This window comes from Schistocerca nitens, chromosome 11 (assembly GCF_023898315.1).
Source record: "Schistocerca nitens isolate TAMUIC-IGC-003100 chromosome 11, iqSchNite1.1, whole genome shotgun sequence".
In the NCBI taxonomy this organism is placed as follows: domain Eukaryota; kingdom Metazoa; phylum Arthropoda; class Insecta; order Orthoptera; family Acrididae; genus Schistocerca; species Schistocerca nitens.
The window spans coordinates 184,619,904-184,640,609 of record NC_064624.1 but is presented as its reverse complement, the minus strand read 5'-3'; the positions used below and the strand labels follow the sequence as shown (position 1 = coordinate 184,640,609).

General features: G+C 39.3%; 1 protein-coding gene across 2 annotated transcripts in view; it reads right to left on the bottom strand.

Annotated features, from left to right (window-relative positions):
* Nucleotides 1-4,290: 4,290 nt before the first annotated feature.
* LOC126213031 (protein DDI1 homolog 2) overlaps nt 4,291-20,706 on the bottom strand; it is a 167,937-nt gene continuing 151,521 nt past the window's right edge. Inside the window, exons 7-8 of one of the 2 annotated variants that reach the window (XM_049940601.1) lie at nt 20,001-20,140; nt 4,291-6,560 (exon numbers count right to left, since the gene is read on the bottom strand). In XM_049940601.1, the coding sequence (XP_049796558.1) occupies nt 6,477-6,560; nt 20,001-20,140 (224 nt within the window). In that variant the 3' untranslated portion in view covers nt 4,291-6,476. The remainder of the gene's footprint in view (nt 6,561-20,000; nt 20,141-20,706) is intronic. The other variant, XM_049940602.1, reaches the window with a different exon arrangement.

Sequence of the window (20,706 nt, the reverse complement as noted above, 5' to 3'; positions counted from 1 at the left end):
CAAGAAACCTTCAGATATGATATATTTATGTACTAAGACACTGACTAAAACTAAATGAGCAACTGATGTTGCCATCTCATATGTTTTAAAATCACATCTCTCTTTTTTTTAATATAAAAAAGGAATTTTCTTTGACATTATTAAAGAACATTTCTTCCAAGAAACTGTCTAAAGATGAGATCCAAAATAACACAACTGTCTTTTTGGTACCTGTCACAAACTTTGAGCACATCAAAAAAGACTTTTAAACCATTAAAATTGAGTGTGTCATGATGCTCTAAAATTACATTTAAAATATCTATATCCACTTATGCAATGGCAGCAGTCAAAAATCACATTACACCAAACAATTATTGACTTTTTTTTTCAGCAGAGAGATCCCAATACATACCATCAATCCAAATGTATTATACCTGTTCAATTAGCCATACCTATTTTATATCAAGTGTGAAAAATACGTTAGTGACCAACTGTGGCAAGTACACCCATAATAAAACACCATAGACACAGTCTTACAAGTAACAGTCAGGCAGGTGTCGGAGAAAAACAGGGAAAACTTGTCCCTCTGTTTTATCCCTTGAGACCTCTGTATGCTCTTCCTCCAAAGAGCCACTACTACACAGATACACACAACATCAATGATTCTGATCTCTCCTCTCACGTCCACTCATTCAATGCACACATGAAAGTACTTTAGATCTGTACACATCTTGCTTGCAAATGACAGTGCACTTGCAAAAGGATGTGTTACACTGCTATAATAGTAAGTTCATCCAGCACAAGTAAATATACTGGAATTACAGTTCTGAGCAACTTAGAATTGAATGATGATATAGAAAATGATGTTTTGAAGGCAAACCAAAGACTGCATTAAGTTGGAACAAAATTTTGAGACTTTGAAGGTCTCACAAATCCACTAAAGAGACATCCTTACCAGGTAAGACTGACAGAAGATATCGAAAAAGTAAAACACAGAAGGCGGCTCGTCTCGTGTTATTGCGAAATAGCTGTGAGAGCATCACAGATACAATAAGTGCGTTGAGACAGTAATCCCTTAAAACGAGCACATTTTTCACTGTGGAGAAAGCTTTTCACATAAGCTCAGTCAGTAACACTTCGATCCTCTGAATGCCAAAATATTTTGTTGCCTCCCACTTGCACAGTAAAGACAACTGTGGACTGTGGCGAGACCAGAAGATCAGAGAATCGAAGCATTTTAAATATGATATATTGAAGAATGCAGACTGATAAGACAAGAAATGAGGTACCCTACCAGCAAAATGGGCGAGGAAAGGAACGTGGGAGAACAATGACCAGAGAGGGAGGGACAGAATAATTGGACTTGTGCTGAGGTATCAGGGAATAAACCTCAAAGGTACTAGAGGGAGCTGTAGAGTGAATACAGATAGCAGGCTGAGATGTATGTAGGTTGCAGTAGTTATGCAGAGATGAAGGGGAATTTGCAGGATAGGCTAGTATGGAGAGCTGTGGCAAGCCCGTCAATAAGAACAACAACAAAAAATTAATAGTAATGTGGAGAGGATGAGTTGAAATAGAACCAAATGTTGGAAATACGAAGTGCACAAGAGTGCCAATTACTCCCAAAGACCCTCCACCTAACTGCAACATGAAAAGTTTAAATCTTTGTTATGAACAATAAGTGAAGGCTTCACAACGGAGTTGCCATCGTACTAGCACAGGAGCAGTGTGCGACACAGGTTTAGCACATTATGAGGACACACATTCTGTGCTGGCTGAAGCATACCAGATTCTCCTAAGAGTATTCAAATATTTTTGGTATCAAAGATGTTATTGGTGACTGACTATCATGCTAATGAACTAAAAGGAAGCAGAGTGTTACTTTAGGGAATGCAGGAAGAGGAAGCAACAAAAACTGCATCTTTTGACTGTGGAATAATCTCCACAGCTGTACCACAAGGACTGATATTGGATTCAGTATTGTTCTTGCTTTATATATAAATGATTCACTAACATATATCGAAGCAGCAGAAATAGTCTTCTTCACTGGTGAAACAAGTATTATAATCAAGCTTAATAGAAAATCTTCAGTGACTTCCATTAGCTGTTATGTGGCCATCGTGTGGCACAGAAATGAGTGAGATATTCAGCAAGCCTACTACTTTGGAAAGATCACCTTCGCTGAGGTGTAAAACAGTCTAACAGTTTACAAAACTAACTTTAAACACAAACTGAAATCATATCCGCTTGACAACTTCTACTCCATAGAAGAATTTTTAAATATGTGTGTGTGTGTGTGTGTGTGTGTGTGTGTGTGTGTGTGGGAGGGGGGGGGCTGTTTCTTTTAGAGGGAAGGGGGGGGGAGAGAGGGAGGAGAAGAGAGGGTGGGATTGATTGAATGAGAAGAGAGAGAGAGAGAGAGAGAGAGAGAGAGAGAGAGAGAGAGAGAGAGAGAGATACAAAGCCTTAGTGCCTTTCCTAAAAAGTGTGCACATGTCCATCTCCATACTCACGATATGTTGCCATCCACAATACATTGCTATTAATGTCAATCCCGTTATTTTATGAGTTCCTGAGTTTCTAATGAGTCACAAGGCAGTGGCAAGGATCTAGTGACACTCGTCAGACGAGTTTGGGCAATATTGCAGGACACTGCCGAGTGATTGGCTGGAGGCTCTATAGAAATAACAATCTGAGAGAAAGTAATTGTGAGTACGACTGTGTTTAAGTACTGTACCTCCAATGAAAAGCAATTTTAATACAATGATTTTTCTGTAAGCTGTTCTGTAAACTCTAACGTACTGAGCAGAGTTCATATAAGTGTCATGTGCGTATAGTAATAAACAGATGAATGTTATCATTGTAATCATTAGCGCATAAAAAAACCTTTAAATTCAAATGGAAATCAAGGGAAAGAGTGAGATTCCAGCAAGGAGGCATTAAGCGAGTTTAGTTCGGAATGGAACCTCGGAAGAGATTTAATACAACGCAAACTGCACAATTTGGAAAGCACATGTTCACATGCACAATAATGGATATGCTTATTAGCAACATAAAACACAATTTTCATGGTAGACAAATGTTTGCTTACAAAGCAATGAAAGCACACAACAGACAAGAAACGGATCATACGTGTGTCAATAATATAGGAGAGAAGGACTGGATGGATCATTACAAAAAATGTGGTGTGATGATAGTGTAATTCAGAATTATCTGAACTAAATGATACAATAAAACCTGAATGTTACTGATATGAGAGGACTTATGGAGCTTCTAAAAGCTGCAAAGAGTAGAAAAATCACTAGATTAGATGGTATTAATATGGAGGTATGGAAATATGGAGGGTTATTCCAACATCTAAGGCTCCTTCATATTTTTAATAGATACTGCGGAAGTGTGAAGGTACCAAAAGAGTGGCTAAAAGTCAAAGTAATCTTTAAAAAGGGTAATAGAAATAAACGTAATAACTAGGTATAAGCCCCTTGGAGTTAGCTTGTGTGTGTGTGTGACATGGGAACATAATCACAAAACCAATGAGCTTGCACAAAGGCTTAGGACAAGGTTGGCATATTTCCCCTAAATTCTGGAATATATAGGGTATGTCTCCTAAGGGTCATCAGACGCATTTTTCTGTGTGTCTCGGAAGATGATTGCAATTTTGTTTTTGCAGTGTGAGGCTGGAATTAGCCTAAATAATTACTAAATTAGAATTATATATTAATACCTTCAGCTGCTGATGGGCATTTATACATATCAATGGGGACAGGTGAAAATGCGTGCCCCGGCCGAGACTCGAACCCGGGATCTCCTGCTTACATGGCAGACGCTCTATCCATCTGAGCCACCGCGGGCACAGAGGATAGTGCGACTGCAGGGACTATCTCTCACACGCTTCCCGTGAGACCCACATTCTCACCTTATATGTCCACACACTACATTCGTAGTGTCCCTACCCAACACACTTCTTACTCGTGGAAGACATTCTTACCAAGTCCCGCACAGGAGAAGGAGGTCATGGCCGGTATTGCCAGAACTATATATGGATGTACATATATTACCCGAACTCTTATGGGACTTGGTAAGAATGTCTTCCACGAGTAATGAGTGTGTTGGGTAGGGACACTAAGAATGTAGTGTGTGGACATATAAGGTGAAAAAGTGGGTCTCGCGGGAGACGTGCGCGAGATAGTCCCTGCAGTCGCACTATCCTCTGTGCCCTCGGTGGCTAAGATGGATAGAGCGTCTGCCATGTAAGCAGGAGATCCCGGGTTCGAGTCCCGTTCGGGGCACACATTTTCACCTGTCCCCATTGATATATATGGACGCCCGTCAGCAGCTGAAGGTATCAATATATAATTCTAATTTTCTTCTAGACAGCTGCAGATCATCAACATGTCCGAAAGAACAGACACCATATCCATATAAGTAAATAATTACTGCTCACCATGGCTTTCATGTGACACAAAGTATCAACAGACTGCATCAGTTTGTTTCCTATTACAAATAAAATCATTTTTAAATCATAATTTTACACGCGCATCCAATACAGTGCTCCCAAATTAGTCTAGTCTGATATTCATTTCATCGATATATATTAACAGGGATGGTAAAACACAAAGAATAAACAGCGATCCAGCAGCAACTCAGAAGTGCCGCATGCTTGGCAGTAGCGGTCAGTACTGGCCAAGGTGGTGTTTCCACTGCTAGAAAGCTGGTTATTCTTCATGTTTCACTGTCACTGTTAATATCTACAGATAAAACAGATATTGCACTAGACTGATCTGGGGCCGCTCTACCAAACGAGCATGTAAAAATCAGCTTTAAAAACGGTTTTGTTTGAAACAGGAAACAAACTGATGCTTTCAGTAGACACTGGGTGTCAGATGGAAGATGTGATGAGCACTATTTGTTTGGGCTGACTCCAGCTACACAACGCAAAAATAAAACTGTAAATCTCTGCTGAAACACCAGAGAAAATATGCCTGACGACTCTCAGGAGAGAGATCTGTATACATAGATGAAGTGATCAATTGATGAAAACTGTTGAATAAAAAAAGGAGTAATTTTAGATGATGACATTAAACTGAATGCAATCCTATATGCACATGACCTAACACTGATTGTAGAAAATTAAGACGACTGTCAGATGGGAGTCCATAATTGTAGCAGATTGCTTCAGAATAAATTTCTGAACTGTCTTTAGGTGGGCAAAAGTCACGGTGTGTCAGGGCACACAGCCTGTAAGATCAAAGGTAGTGTAGAATAACGAAGTTCAATATTTTTAATATCTAGCATGTGGCATCACATAGGAATAAAAGCATATGTGAACAGAAAATAAAATAAATTTACTTTTACATGTGGAACAATTGTAAAAAAGAATTGCAGAGTAAAGCCAGGAGACAAACTCAGCTGAAGTTTTATAAAACCACAGCAGTGCCAACCAACCCTTACTTTGGAAGTGAAGGATGGATGATGATGATAAGACACCAAGGAAGTACATACGAGTGCAAAAGGAATAAGGATATACAGAAGATTTAGGAATATATAACCTAAATGAAAAAATAAAAGAAAATTGGGGAAAATGGAAGGAATATGTATACAGTATTGGTGGAGAAAGACTCCAGGTAAAGCTCTCAATTATAAATGCACTGGAAGAAAGCATCTAGGATGACCATGCAAGAGATGGCATACTGTAACAGGCAGTTTGCCTGATACATGAAGTGGAGAAGAGAAAGGAGGAGGAGAAGAAGGAATAACACTTAAGGCAATCCTCTAAATAGTCAGTATGTTTCATATTCTTCACTGTGTAGGAGTACTATAATTGTAAAACTGGCCCACTCCATGTCACAGCCAGAGATCAAAATTACGACCTATGAAACATGTAAATAACTAAACAAAACTATATCAACCATGGTATTTTGGTTGTTCATATAAAACTTAAACATCTTCTTTTTCACACGAGCCGTGTGGAACAATTGGACCTAACATCCATCAATGCCATGCCACCAATACCACTTACAAAATTCTACTAGGGTCATCTGTAGAAATAAAATAATGATACAACTGGTGATTACTTCAAAGGACGGTAGCTTATGTATAAAGAAACGTAGGAAGTATGTGGAACTGCGCAAGACTGAAGTATATGTGTGAGGTGCAACAGTCCATTCCTTCTTACCTGAGTGCACGTGTGGACTGAGACGAGAGATCACACTTTCTCTACTAGGAATAAAGCCAGTTACCACTCCATCCCCACACAGGACCCACAGTCACTGGTAACTGAGTGGAAATACAAAACTGCAAATCCCCACCCACTCAGACGCGTGCCACGGTCGAACTTTTCCACCGTGCCGAGGTGTTTACGCTGCAGTCGGAAGTTTGCAGAGGGACAGGAGCGCGGGAAGAAGAGGTAACAGAGGGGGAGGAGCACAGTAAGCGGCAGCGACCTCTGCACGGAGGGACGCAGTCGACCCTCTCCGTCTGTCTCGGCTGCTCGTGAGTCACACGAATCTCGTAGACTTGGCGATGAGAGAAGCCGTCGCTCGGTTCTTGTCTCCGTCAAAGCGGCGCAGCTCAGCAATCACCTTCAACACAGACACAGATTCTATAGTTTGTTCCTAGTTTTTTGGACATGTAATGTAACACACTGAGAAGCACATTTTGAATTGTTCGATACCCTACTCGATAAACCGTCAGATCCATATTCTGCTACGAATTGTAAATATGTAAACTTGTGATGTTATCTGCTCATCCAGCCAGTTGCTGATGTCATTGGTAATCACAAATTGTATTATTTTTTGTCAACTATTGGGTGTTTCAGAATGAGTAGTGGGATTTGAAGGCTTTGTAACATTTATTACATTCAACTTACAATCACAAACAATACATTGAATGAAAGATCAACTGAAGTAATTTGTTTCTATACCTTGCACCACCTGTCTTTGCAAACGGAAGAGTATTGGAGAATGAGGACACCACATGTAACTAATTCCCAGTCAGATGAAGACAGACTGCTTACTGCACAGGTATTTTACGACGACACCTTTTGTTTCTTGTTAGACAGATAAGACTCAAACCATTTTGCAGCAATGCCAGTGACACCATCATATTCTGATTTACTTAAGAGAATGCTGTGGTTCACACATGCAAAGGCTTTCGACAGGTCACAGAAAATGCCAGTAACCTCTAATTTATTATCTAATGAATTAAGCATATTCTCACTGCTTTCTCTAGATCAGAACCCTTAAGAAATCCAAACTGTAACTTGGACAATATATTATTTGCAGTCAGATGCTTAAGGAGACGCTTGAACACAACATTTTCAAATATCTGTCAGAAAGCTACAAGAAGTGAAATTGGTCAATAGTTTGATGGTATCTCTTTATCTCCCTTCTTGTAAAGAGGCTTAACTCCAGCATATTTTAGCCAGTCTGGAAATGTTCTGCTGATAACAGATTGCTTACACAAATACCTTAAGATAGAGCTAAACTCACATGAGCACTCTTTGATTAAATTTGTTGATATGTTATCATACCCACTGGAATACTTAGATTTTAAGGATTTTGTGGTGGATGCTACTTCTTTGGGAGATGTGAGTGTCATTTCCATTTTACTGAAGTTATTTTTAAAGACTGGTCTGAGATACTCCAATGCACTCTTCACCGAAACTGATAACCCCAAGCTCTCAGTAACAGAAATGAAGCACTTGTTTAAGAACATGTTAACAGGTTTCACCAGGACAACCAATAATCAATAACAGAACTGTTTATTATTAAAAACACAATGTATTACAGGATTATGCTGAATTATTTTTGTGTGGATTGTAAACATTTTTTCCTCTCTCTTGTTGCCATGTTAAAATTAGCTTCTTTTGCAAAAAACAGAGTAAAATGGCAAAATATTTTCCACTTCACATGCTATCATTTGCCAAGCACCTGTTTTAATATCCTGAACTGTTAATGAGATACGAGGGGTGTTACGAATGTTTCCCTTTCCTCTATCACTTGTAGGTGCAACCAGAAGTTTGTGCAGTAAATACAGTCAATTTTCTTGAGACTGAATACAGATCTATAGCATTTAAAGAAAAAATGAATATGGTACCTACATTTCACATGCAGCAATGTATGACCTAACATCCACCAAAAACAAAGTCATAGCAACCTCTATTTTTCACTGCAAAGTATGTGAATTTCATGCAGTACCTTACTCAACATAGAAATATCAGAACAACTATGAACATTAACGAAATGATGGGCACTTGATCACGAAGCTGATCAAGCTGACAAAGGAGGCTATGAAATGCAAAGAAAATAATTATTTTTTACCAAGTAGTATCTTTAAAATTAATTGAAAAAGGTTTCAGTGCAGCTAGGGCGCACACGGCTCATCTCAACACTGTAGTCGTGGCGGAGAGAGAGAGTTTTGTTTGTAATGGACGAAACTTACAGCTCAGTACGCAACAGCATGCTGCAGCGGCCACCCCTCCAGCACAGAGGGATGGGTCACCCAGCGCTGAGAATAATAATGTGTTTCGGTGCACGGACCAAGTTATCTTGCACGAGCTCTCCCTGTACATAAAGACTTTCTGACATCAACACTTGTTTCAAGTCCTCAATCTATTGCTTTTTTAATTGGTGTGATGTTCTTCAATAACATCAGAAAATGAACCGCAAAGTTCTAACTACCCAGATACCAAGACCCCGAGTACACACTTATGTGTGTTTCGCAAAATGCGATCTGCCTGATGAAATTATAGGCTATCTATGTGAATCTTACAGTTACTGTATAGCCTTCAGAGATGATCTAATTATCTTTCCAGACTCAATAGATACAGCTGCACAACAGCTTAAACGGAGGGCACTGTGAATTCTCCTCTGAGAAGATACATTTTATGACAAATATAAAATTAGATCCAAGAACTGTGGTTTGGACTAGAAGTAGTTATCAACACTCAGGTGAATGGATAGCAAGTAGCCTATCAGAGACAGAAGCCTTTGTGACATGCATTAACAAAATGGAAATGGCCTACCAACTAACTAAAGGCATCTACAGTAAGAGACTGATAATTCCCAGATGCCAAAATTAGACAGTATTGCACTGTTATTTGACTGGAAGCCTTATACGAGGCAGAGAAAATCACAACGAACAAGAAAGGTCTTACAGAGAAACCTGAGGCCAAAGAAAGAAAAGATTTTCAGAAAAATCCTGGGCCCCATGAAAGGAAAGAGCAAGAACAGAAGGTGTCACAGCCACAAACTATGTAAGCACACGGAGAAGGTAAGTGACATAAATGATACAAAGAAGGATGTCTAAAAGGATAATCACCTCCTTTCAAGAGAAGAAAACCAAAAGGGCGTGGTTCACAGAAGTTGAAAAAGATATATGGCAACTGGAAATTTCCCCAATTATCTCCAAGAGCATGATGTGGTCAGTAGTTTCCAGGACAAGCTTAAGATGAAGACAGGGAAGGTGTGGACCCAAGAGAGGGAAGAAGGTTGGTTGGTTTGTGGGATTAAAGGGACCAGACTGCAATGGTCATCGGTCCCAGAGGGAAGAACACCACCATAAACAAATGCAGGGGCACTGAGTGGCAGCTAAAGCTAAAAAAGAAAAGAGACAGTTTGATTGGCATGGTCCCTAGTTGGTTGACACAAAGAACAACTGTACTGGTTGGAGAGATACAGGTGTTGTGGTAATCGAAGTGCATTGTGCATGCATGCACTGCAAATTCAAAGCCTACTTGCAAGGGAGTGCGAGTGCACAACATCTGTGGACAGGCACTCCATCAGTTGTGTCATTAGGAAAGGGAACAATGGACATCTTCGGCAACTTCCATCGAACTACACTAAGTGTACTCGTGCGCTCTCACACACCGCAGGTTGTGCAGACCGATGACAGACCACACACCTTCAGGGGTCTACTACATCACTGAATCCAGCACAAACATCTGGAACAGTCCTGAGATCTAAGAAATAACTGACAAGGAGAGGTTCCCAACAGTGGGATCAACTTTTTGAAACCCCTTATACAGTAATGTAGGTGATGGTCCAAGGTATCACGCCCTGCAGCCATTCATGCTGGTGTACCCTCATTTGCAAGTAATTGACAAAAACAGTATGGTGTGATTCGAAAAGAAAACCACAACTTTGAAAATCTATATTTAATCTCAAAGAAATACAATGGAACCTCGGGTAACTAATCAAAGCAATTGTAGATGATAAATTTCCCATTACTAACCTTTTCCTTAGGACTTTACAAATGGTTGGTTGCAGAATTTGCAGCTCTCTCCTAGCACGGTGGGTCTATTTTCCTGGACTGTGAGAAAATGCTTCCTGAATGCGACCAACATTTTTTTCACTGATTCACAGCTATCTGAAACTTTTCCCTTTGCACTAACACCCCTTGTTTGTGAATTGTTTATACCAACATACAATACACCACCTGTCAGGTGGTTAAACACCATACTCTGTTCAAAATGCATGTAGAACAACTGCTGTCAATTCACTTCTGATGTACTTGATACCACAAAAAGTTTTCCACTGAGCAATCGCCATCTTTGCACTGACAGCAGAGATGAAGGTTGCCAACAGCGCTCTAGCGACCAAATGAATGACAGAAAGAGCGTAGCTCTCATTTTCTTCTTTGCAGAGTTACTGATTTTGAAAGTTGTGGTATTCTTTTTGAATCATCCCGTATTTCTAAATATCGAGTGATGCTCTACAGTTTCAAAGATAGTAATGTTAAGCTGACTGTTGCTGTAGTCTAACAGTCCTCACATACAAAATGTTGTGGGCTTGAGTCTCATCAGGTACTCTGAAAAATATTTATTTCGAAATCTTTAGCAAAACGACTTTGATCATTTTTTTTTTATCCAATTACCTGTTTTAACAGTAATTTTTTAAATTTCTGTTCCTTTGTAACATCATTTTCATCAGCATATTAACTGTTTCAATTCCTCTCCTTTCCTTCTTCCTATCATTCTTTTTCCACTCTGAATCTTTGTGCATGTGAATTTTTCACCACCACCACCACCATCATCATTATTATTATTATTTTATCTACCAACTGCTGATTTATCAGTTAAAAAACAAAAGTTGAAATAATCTGTTCACACTGACAATGCTATGGCACCAAAAACGTATTTCTCGTAACAAGATGCACATTTTTTTGGATGGAAACTATTGTATAAACGTTCAAAACATAAATTCTTATTGCTCGATGCACAAAATAATGCAGACGAAAGTTTAAATGAAATTCCAGCAAAATAAGGAATAAAAATAATGAACGCAACTACATATAAGATGGTAAAAAGAGGAGAAATTAAGTCAAAATCAATATGTAACAATCATCTTTGCCCATTTTTCCCCCTAAGGTAAGTCTTTCCGCTCCCGGGATTGGAATGACTCCTTACCCTCTCCCTTAAAACCCACATCCTTTCGCCTTTCCCTCTCCTTCCCTCTTTCCTGATGAAGCAACCGTGGGTTGCGAAAGCTTGAATTTTGTGTGTGTGTTTGTGTTTGTTAGTGTCTCTATCAACATACCAACACTTTCGTTTGGTAAGTTACATCATCTTTGTTTTTAGATATAATAATTAAATTCACATGCACAAAAATTCCAAGTGTAAAAAAGATGACAGTAAGAAGACATGACAACAATTGAAACAGTTAATATGCTGATTAAAAAGATATAACAAAGAAATGGAAACAAAAAAATTACATAGCACCTGAAAAGATTCAAACCCCAGCACGACAACCATTATGCTATTGCAACAGTCTCATTAATGTTAATACTTTTAAAGCTGTAGAGCATCACACAAAATTCCTATTATTATTTTTTTTTTCCTCGATTACTCGCAAATGACTGGCCTACCAGGGTGAATGGCTGAAGACTGTGATACCTGGGATCTTAACCTACATCACAGTACAGGTGATTTCAAAAAGTCAATCCCACTGCTAGAGACCCTTCCTTGCAAGACCAATACAATACCCTGACTCAGAAAAGAACTGCACAGGAAACACACAAACTATCCCAGGCAGGGAGGTCAATGTGCAAACACTGAACAACAAGTTGACTGACACAGTTTTGCATGCAGGAACTGAAGGCTTCCTGACAGTCAATGTGTTGAGGAACTTCCACAAGTATTTCCTGAGTTACTGAAGAACAGGTGGCAGCTGCAGGCGGTGTGCAATCCAAAGAGGCGACATCACACATTACATCTCGATATAAACCCCTGGCACCTACAGGATATTTGAAAAGGCACGAAGAAATCACCAAAATAATCTGCTCGTAGTTAGGTGCATTATTAGTTTGTGAAACACTTTCCTTCTTACCACAGATATGATCCTCTCACTGTTGCAGAAAATGAATATTACAAAATTTACTGTAATTACAGCAAAATAACCAATAAAACAATCTGCTGTAATGAACCTGACTTAACAATAAAAGCTGAGCAATCACCTTCCTTATAGACATCTTTGTATTCAACTTGCATAAACTGCAAATCACATGCAATGAGGAAATGGCTAAATTCTGGGTCCTGGTGGACGAGATGAAAGCTGTGTGTAAACAGAAATCTGTATGCAACATAATTGTGGTAATATCAGACATCAGTGTCATTAGGATGTGAAATTGCATCTTTGGGTATGTTGACGACTACGAAAGACAGTTTTAGTGAATGTGTGCAAAGTATAGGGTGTCCCAAAAAGAATGACCCAATTTTATTTATTAGGAAGAAGGGCTTAACACCAACAAATTGCATACTAAGTTACTCAGAAAAGACAGAAGTTTATAAAAATCCTCCATAAATGTTCAATATGTCCTCCATTGGCTGCATGGATGACATCTAGCTGATAGCCGAATTCAGCCCAAACTGAGCATAAGGTGTCTTCTGTCACTGAAGCTACAGCAGCAGATATTCTCATTTTTAGTTCATCAATGTCACGAGGTAAGGGAGGAACGTAAACACACTGTTTAACATATCCCTACAGGAAGAAATCACATGGTCTACAATCAGGGGACTTAGGAGGCCAAGAGTGTAAAGCCTGGTCTCGCGGTCCTGTACGCCGTATCCAACATTGAGGCACGTTGGCATTGAGGAACCTGCGCACGTTGTTGTGCCAGTGCGGTGGTGCTCCATCTTGCTGATAGCTGAAATTGTCAGAGTCAAGTTGTGGGAATAACCAGTTCCGTAGCATTGCAAGATGTTATTGCCCTGTTACGGTTTCTTCCTCAAAAAAGTAGGGGCCATAAACCTTGCTTTGCAAAACAGCACAAAAAACATTCACTTTTGGTGAATCACATTCGTGTTCAATTGTTTCATGAGGATTTTTGAGTCCCCATATACAAACATTATGACTGTGAACCTTACCACTAATGTGGAAAGTTGCCTCATCATTGAATATCAACCGTGACATAAAAGTGTCATCTTCCATGTCCTCTAGAACAGCATTGCTAAAGTCCACTCACTTCACTTTGTCAGTATCTCGAAGAGCTTGTCCAAATTGTAATCGGTATGGTTTGAGGGGTAAATGACACCGTAACACATGCCACACTTTCATGCACGGTAACTAATGTTCTCGGCTAGCACAATGCGTTCACTTGCGGGGGCTTCGCTCAAATGCTTGTCCGGTTTGTTCCACAGTTTATTCAGGAACGTGTGGCCGGCCAGGACGTTTGCCTTTACAGAGGCACCCTGTTTCTTCAAACTGTTTATACCACTGTCGAATTTTCTTTGGTGTTGGTGGTTTAGCACAAAATAGAATATGAAATGCCCGCCGAACTGCGATCACTGATTAACTTATACTAAATTCAATAACACAATACGCCTTCTGTTGTGCAGACACCATATTGTGCGAGACTGGCTGCACGCTCCCACGTCAGCGCTGATAGAGACATCTAGCGGATTTTTTCTGAAACTCTAGACCGTGTCAATTACATCTAGCACTGTTTCAGTTACCTAATGACGTTTGTCTCAATATTATTAGAAGTTAAAATTGGGTCATTCTTTTTGGGACACACTGTAGTATGATAGTTTATTGGGGAAAATATTTAATTTAGTGAAATCTTGTCCCTTAAAGCATTACCATTATATCAATATCATGTAAACATGAAACAATGGAAGATCTTGGATGGAATAACAATAATACAAATTAGACAATGGAATACGGGATGGAATGTAACAATATTATGAAAAGGATAATAGGTGCTCACCATATGAGAAACACAGGGAAGATGGTGAGTAGCAACTATCTTTTTTATAATACAAATTAGGATAGACTGCTATACAACTCATTCTTTAAAGAATCAAACTCCTACGAATTACATTTTGAGATGTTGTTGTTGTTGTCTTCAGTCCTGAGACTGGTATGATGCAGGTCTCCATGCTACTCTATCCTGTGCAAGCTTCTTCATCTCCCAGTACCTACTGCAACCCACATCCTTCTGAATCTGCTTAGTGTATTCATCTCTTGGTCTTCCCCCTACGATTTTTACCCTCCACGCTGCCCTGCAATGCTAAATTTGTGATCCCTTGATGCCTCAAAACATGTCCTACCAACCGATCCCTTCTTCTAGTCAAGTTGTGCCACAAACTTCTCTTCTCCCCAATCCTATTCAATACCTCCTCATTAGTTACGCGATCTACCCACCTTATCTTCAGCATTCTTCTGTAGCACCACATTTCGAAAGCTTCTATTCTCTTCTTGTCCAAACTAGTTATTGTCCATGTTTCACTTCCATACATGGCTACACTCCATAAAAATACTTTCAGAAACGACTTCCTGACACTTAAATCTATACTCGATGTTAACAAATTTCTCTTCTTGAGAAACGCTTTCCTTGCCATTGCCAGTCTACATTTTATATCCTCTCTACTTCGACCATCATCAGTTATTTTACTCCCTAAATAGCAAAACTCCTTTACTACTTTAAGTGCCTCATTTCCTAATCTAATTCCCTCAGCATCACCCGACTTAATTTGACTACATTCCATTATCCTCGTTTTGCTTTTGTTGATGTTCATCTTATATCCTCCTTTCAAGACACTGTCCATTCCGTTCAACTGCTCTTCCAAGTCCTTTGCTGTCTCTGACAGAATTACAATGTCATCGGCGAACCTCAAAGTTTTTATTTCTTCCCCATGGATTTTAATACCTACTCCGAATTTTTCTTTTGTTTCCTTTACTGCTTGCTCAATATACAGATTGAATAACATCGGGGAGAGGCTACAACCCTGTCTCACTCCCTTCCCAACCACTGCTTCCCTTTCATGCCCCTCGACTCTTATAACTGCCATCCGGTTTCTGTACAAATTGTAAATAGCCTTTCGCTCCCTGTATTTTACCCCTGCCACCTTCAGAATTTGAAAGAGAGTATTCCAGTTAACATTGTCAAAAGCTTTCTCTAAGTCTACAAATGGTAGAAACGTAGGTTTGCCTTTTCTTAATCTTTCTTCTAAGATAAGTCTTAAGGTTAGTATTGCCTCACGTGTTCCAACATTTCTACGGAATCCAAACTGATCTTCCCCGAGGTCCGCTTCTACCAGTTTTTCCATTCGTCTGTAAAGAATTTTTGAGATACTTAAGCAATTTGTTTTAGTTAGGAGTAAGGTAGGTGAAAAGTGTGAAGGAGTAAATACTGACATAAAACAAATCAAAGAATCTGCTGAACAAGAATGTAATAAAATGCAAAAATAGGTTTCGGACACTAGCATAATATTAAATGTGTTAGAATAGTGTAAAGACCCAGTTGAAATAGCTTTTTCAGGTTAAATCTTCACAGAAACTGGAGGAATGTATGGATGATTTAATTGGACAAAAACTGCAGGACCAGACAAAATCATCCGTTTGTAGACTTCACTCGTCACTTGTCCTCGAGAACACAGAAGCAGAATTCCAAAAACTTTGGGAGGAGTTAGCAAAGACTAAGGAGGATGTGAAAAGAAAGAAATATACTGAGAGGTGTGCGATTCCAACAGAACTGTTCCAGGAATTCTGTTCCTTGTGATTTGCAAGAAGTTTGGGATGGTACTAAGGAAGTAGATATTGTTTCAGTTGTTTGGAAGGAGATGTCACCTAATGGTGAAGAGTACATTCAAGAATTTATTTTATGTAATGGGTTTCAAGAAAAGTTTAAAGAGAAATATTGGGCTCTTAGGACACACAAGAAATTAGTACTCTGTAAGAACAATGTGGGAGATAGACTGTCAAACTAGCATTACGTATTAGGTCTCCAACTTTGCTTCCACCTTTTGCAATGGACGATGGAAGCAGCAAGTGATAGCGGAAGTGGTACACTGCAAGTGTCATACAAAAAGCTTAGGCATTTGTGAACACAAGGCCATCAAAATATTAGTGGATTTGTAACTGCATCATAAAGTTATCCTCAAATGAACATGTGCTATTCCATGCCCAATTCTCATCATTGTGGGAAGTCTTAATATTCTTCTTCAAAATGAAGAACTCTTTGGTTGAGGCTAATAAAATGCTGAGTAAGATCTACGGTGAGGAACCTATTAGTGAAAGAATATGCAGAGAATGGTTTCGACACTTCAAGCACAGTGATTTTGACATCGGAGACCATTGTGGCGTTGGAAGGGAGAAGATTTTCAAAGCTACTGAAACTGACAGAAACAATCACAGGAGATCGTTACTGAAAGTAATTTAAGTGTTTGAGCCGAAAGACAAATGACCACAATACAGTGACATAAATGAAAAGGGGATTTGGCAGCATGACAATGCTTGATCCAATGTCACAAAACCCATGAAAACATATTTGGAAATGTTGAAATGGGGAGTCCTACCCTACCCACCATATTCTCCAGATATTGCTCCCTCTGACTACCACTTTTTTCAATCAATGGCTGACCAGCACTTCTGGTCACATGAACAAGTCCAAAATTTGATTGATTTGTGGATCTCCTCAAAAGACACCCAGTTCTTTAGCCATGGATTCGTATGCTGCCCAAAATATGGGAAACAGTAGCGGCCTGCAACAGCCAGTACTTTGATTAGTAAATGTTTCGTAAGTGTTTCACAATAAAGCCTCGAACTTCAAGAAAAATGGTGGGAGAAAAGTTGCTGACCTAATAAATGAACTCCATGTTTCAAACAACAGTTAACAGCATCTGACATTTGACAGAGTGAGTAGAACAGAAAGTCTGCTGATTCCCTGCATGTTAACACAAGCAGCATAGGAAAGGTGCCATGCTCGAGAATTAAGAGCAGCACTGTCGTTTGGGACTCAGGTCGATGTGTAGTTGGTCGGTGTCTCTCGCTTCTGTCTACACTTATTTTGTGAGTTTGTTTATGTTGCTGTGAGTGACCTTTGAAGAGCTGAAGACTGCAGTGATAAATAAGTATTAACAGTTATAATTACCGGTGTTGCTAGAAGAAAAAGAATGAAAAATATTATTCACTTTTTTGTTCCAGCATACAGATTTGGCTGCAGAGAAACTAAAAGTAAATATTTCTAGGCCTTTAAAAAAGAGAGAGAGAGAGAGAGAGAGAGAGAGAGAGAGAGAGAGAGAGAGAGAGAGAGAGAGAGAGAATAAGACGAAGAAGAAGACGAAGAAGAAGAAGGGTGAGAGAAATTCCTTGGAAAGACAGGGATCTGACTCTCAGTTATTTTGTGGGCGATTCACATTTTGGTGAGGAACAACGAAAACAGACTTGTTTATTATTGGTAAACAACTTGAAATTCCAAGACAAGGGTGGTCTCTTAAAGCAGGAGTGGTTCAGTGGTTCCTCCTTTGTTTCCTAGTTTACTGAAATATTTCTCAAAAATATTATACAGAAGAAAATCACCAGTAAAACACTCGCAAAAGAGAAGCAACGAGATGCAGTTGCATGAGAGTTTCTTCTTTGAGGAAAATGCAGGTAATGGACTGGCATGGAATGGAGTAGCAGTAATTACATTAAAGCAATACTCAAGCGTAAGAAACTGGAAATTGTGTGATTACAAAATAAATTAAGACCATAAAATGCGGAAATCAATCTCCTGCGAAAGAAACTCTCAGATGAAAAACATAAGACAGCACAGTAAAATGTATCGAATCATTGTAAATTCAGTAAGAAACAGAAATTCATAGCTGCCACCATATTAAAGAAATGTCAATTTAAAAACAAGAGAATGCATTATGCGATGTGGTAAAGAGATTCTTGTGGAGAGTGTGCTCTTAAAAATTAAGTAGCCCAACAGATGCAGAAATTCTTTGAAGCATGGATTGTTGCCACAACCTTCCAAAACACATCTCTAAAATTTAGTAAATGATCTCAAATGCTCATGTGGAATTAACATAGAAGCGTAGAAGCAATTAAGAATCATTTTTGGGAAGAACAAGATGAAAACTACGGTGTGCTGATTTTTGATGAAGTAAAGCCCTAAGAAAAGCTACATTTCAGCAACACTTCGCTGAAGGTTGACTTTTTAGTAAATTTATAGGATTATGCTTCAGACGATTGTAATAATAACCTTGCAAATCATGCTCTGGTGTTAATGTTTGTTGCTGTACTGCACAACTGTATTCACTGTATTGCTGTGTATACAAGTCACAATGCCACTCCCGGTGATGTCTCGTATGTGTTAATTAAGGTAATTATCAAGTTTGAGCCAGCCGGAATGAGACTTGTTCCTTATGGCATTCAACTGAATAAAAAATAATTTCTACATTATTGGCATAAAAAACACTTATGTTCTCTATATAAAATGCAGACAAATATGAGCATTTTCAGACACTTTTCAAGCGATAAACTGCATAAGAAATAGTCTATGTGATAAAACTGATGTACATCATCAAATATGATTTTTATCGAGAAGATACTTCCCCAGAATTTGCCAGATTGAAAGTCTGCCACAAGTTAACTTCCACTCACTTGAATCCGATGTCATTTCAATGCATAAACATAAAACTAGCCCTGCAGTAACTTAGTAGCCAAAGGCATGAAATTCTTATGGAAATTTAAAACAATATGATTCAAAGACAGCAAATCAATGGGGTCATTCATTAGACAGATGAACAACTTTGTGGATGCAATTTTACTTTCGTAGTGATGCATCGTACAAATACGCAGAAGCTCATAAAAAGTTAATGAAATGGAGAAGCATTCTCACCGATAAAAGTAACAGCTTCGCTTCCGCAAGAACTCTTCAACTTCTAAGGGTAAGAACTGGTATTACCTTAGGAATACTTCAATACTTACGGGAAACAGATCTAAGTTTCCTCCTGACAGCAAAATCTCTGCAATGATCATCTGTCAGTAATAAACTCCATCGGCTTGGACAAGTTACAATGTGTTTAAATTTTTGTAAAACCTCTCTGTGAAAACTGTGAACATAAATATGAATTTTCTTCGACATCATATGTATGACAAATGCGGATGTTATCTAGGTGTTTGCAACTAAAGAACTGCGACTGACTTTTGGAACAGCAAATGTAATTAAGGAAACCCTTTGTCTTGCACATAACTTCACAGAGACTCAATCCTATCCACAATGTTAAGTCCGTGTGCTGCTTCTGTCATAGTAACACGTATTTCTGTGGGTCAAAAGCGGAGCAACTGACATCTCGCAGTCGAACCACTTTACTACGGGAATCAGCGCACTTCCTCTTCTACTTGCTTTGCATACGGAAGGATGTTCAGAATTAAGTAAACTGACAACATAAGAAATGAGTACATTCCCCACAGAATCATCAAGCAGAGGAACTCGTGGGAAACACTGACAGAACATGTACTAAGATATCACAAAATAACTTGGATGGTACTAGATGGAGTTGTAGAGAGAAAAAAACCATAGTGGAGGACACAGATTGGAAGGTATCCAACAAATAATTGAGGATGTAAGTGTAAATGCTGCACAGAGATAAAGAGGTCGGGCCAAGAGAGGGACCTGTGCCGAACCACATCAAAAGGAGCAGCGGGTGGGAGGGAGGGAGGGAGGGGGGAGAGATTACAGATTTTAGTAAGAGACAGGGGAAATGCAAATTTTCCTCCCTATTTTAGCAGAGAGCGACCGCCAGCACTGCTCACCTGTTCTCTGGTGAAACCGAGGCTGACCAAGTCGCGCACCTCATTCTCGCCGAACTTGTCGGTCGGCAGTATAGTCAGTGACGGGTCCCTAGGCAGAGATGGCGCCCGGGCACCAGCATCCTGTGATTCTGTGGAGAAACCTGGAAAACAAGGCGAAGTAGCCTCAGCACATGGCAGGTTCTGTACAGCCGAGCCTCCGCTCGGATAACAAAAAAATGAAAGAGCAACAATTTTTGGTACAAACTGTTCCTCAAAATATTTGCCTTTAAAATCTATACACTTTTTCATCAGTTTAAACCAATTCTGAAAACGCTTTTTGCTCTGATATGAGAAGAATGCACACAAAATAACTACCCTACGTCTGCAAACAGGAGGAGGTGACGGTTGTTATGGGGTCTCTGCTATAGGACCTTATTTTTTTTATTACATAATGTACATGCCTAATTTTTTTCATGATTGTAGAACCAGTCACTGGCTAGCCATTGACAAGTAAACACGTGTAAGTTGTAGTTGTCGGATTTTGTGTTGTGCACAATATGACAGAAACAGGGGAACAACATTTTGTTTTAAGCCTGGCAATACTCAATTTGAAACAATCCACCAGATTCTACAAGTGTTTGGGGATGAAGCAATGGGTACCACACAGATAAAGGAGTAGTGCAGCTGGTTCAAATACGGTTACTTATCAGTGAAGAGTGAACAATGT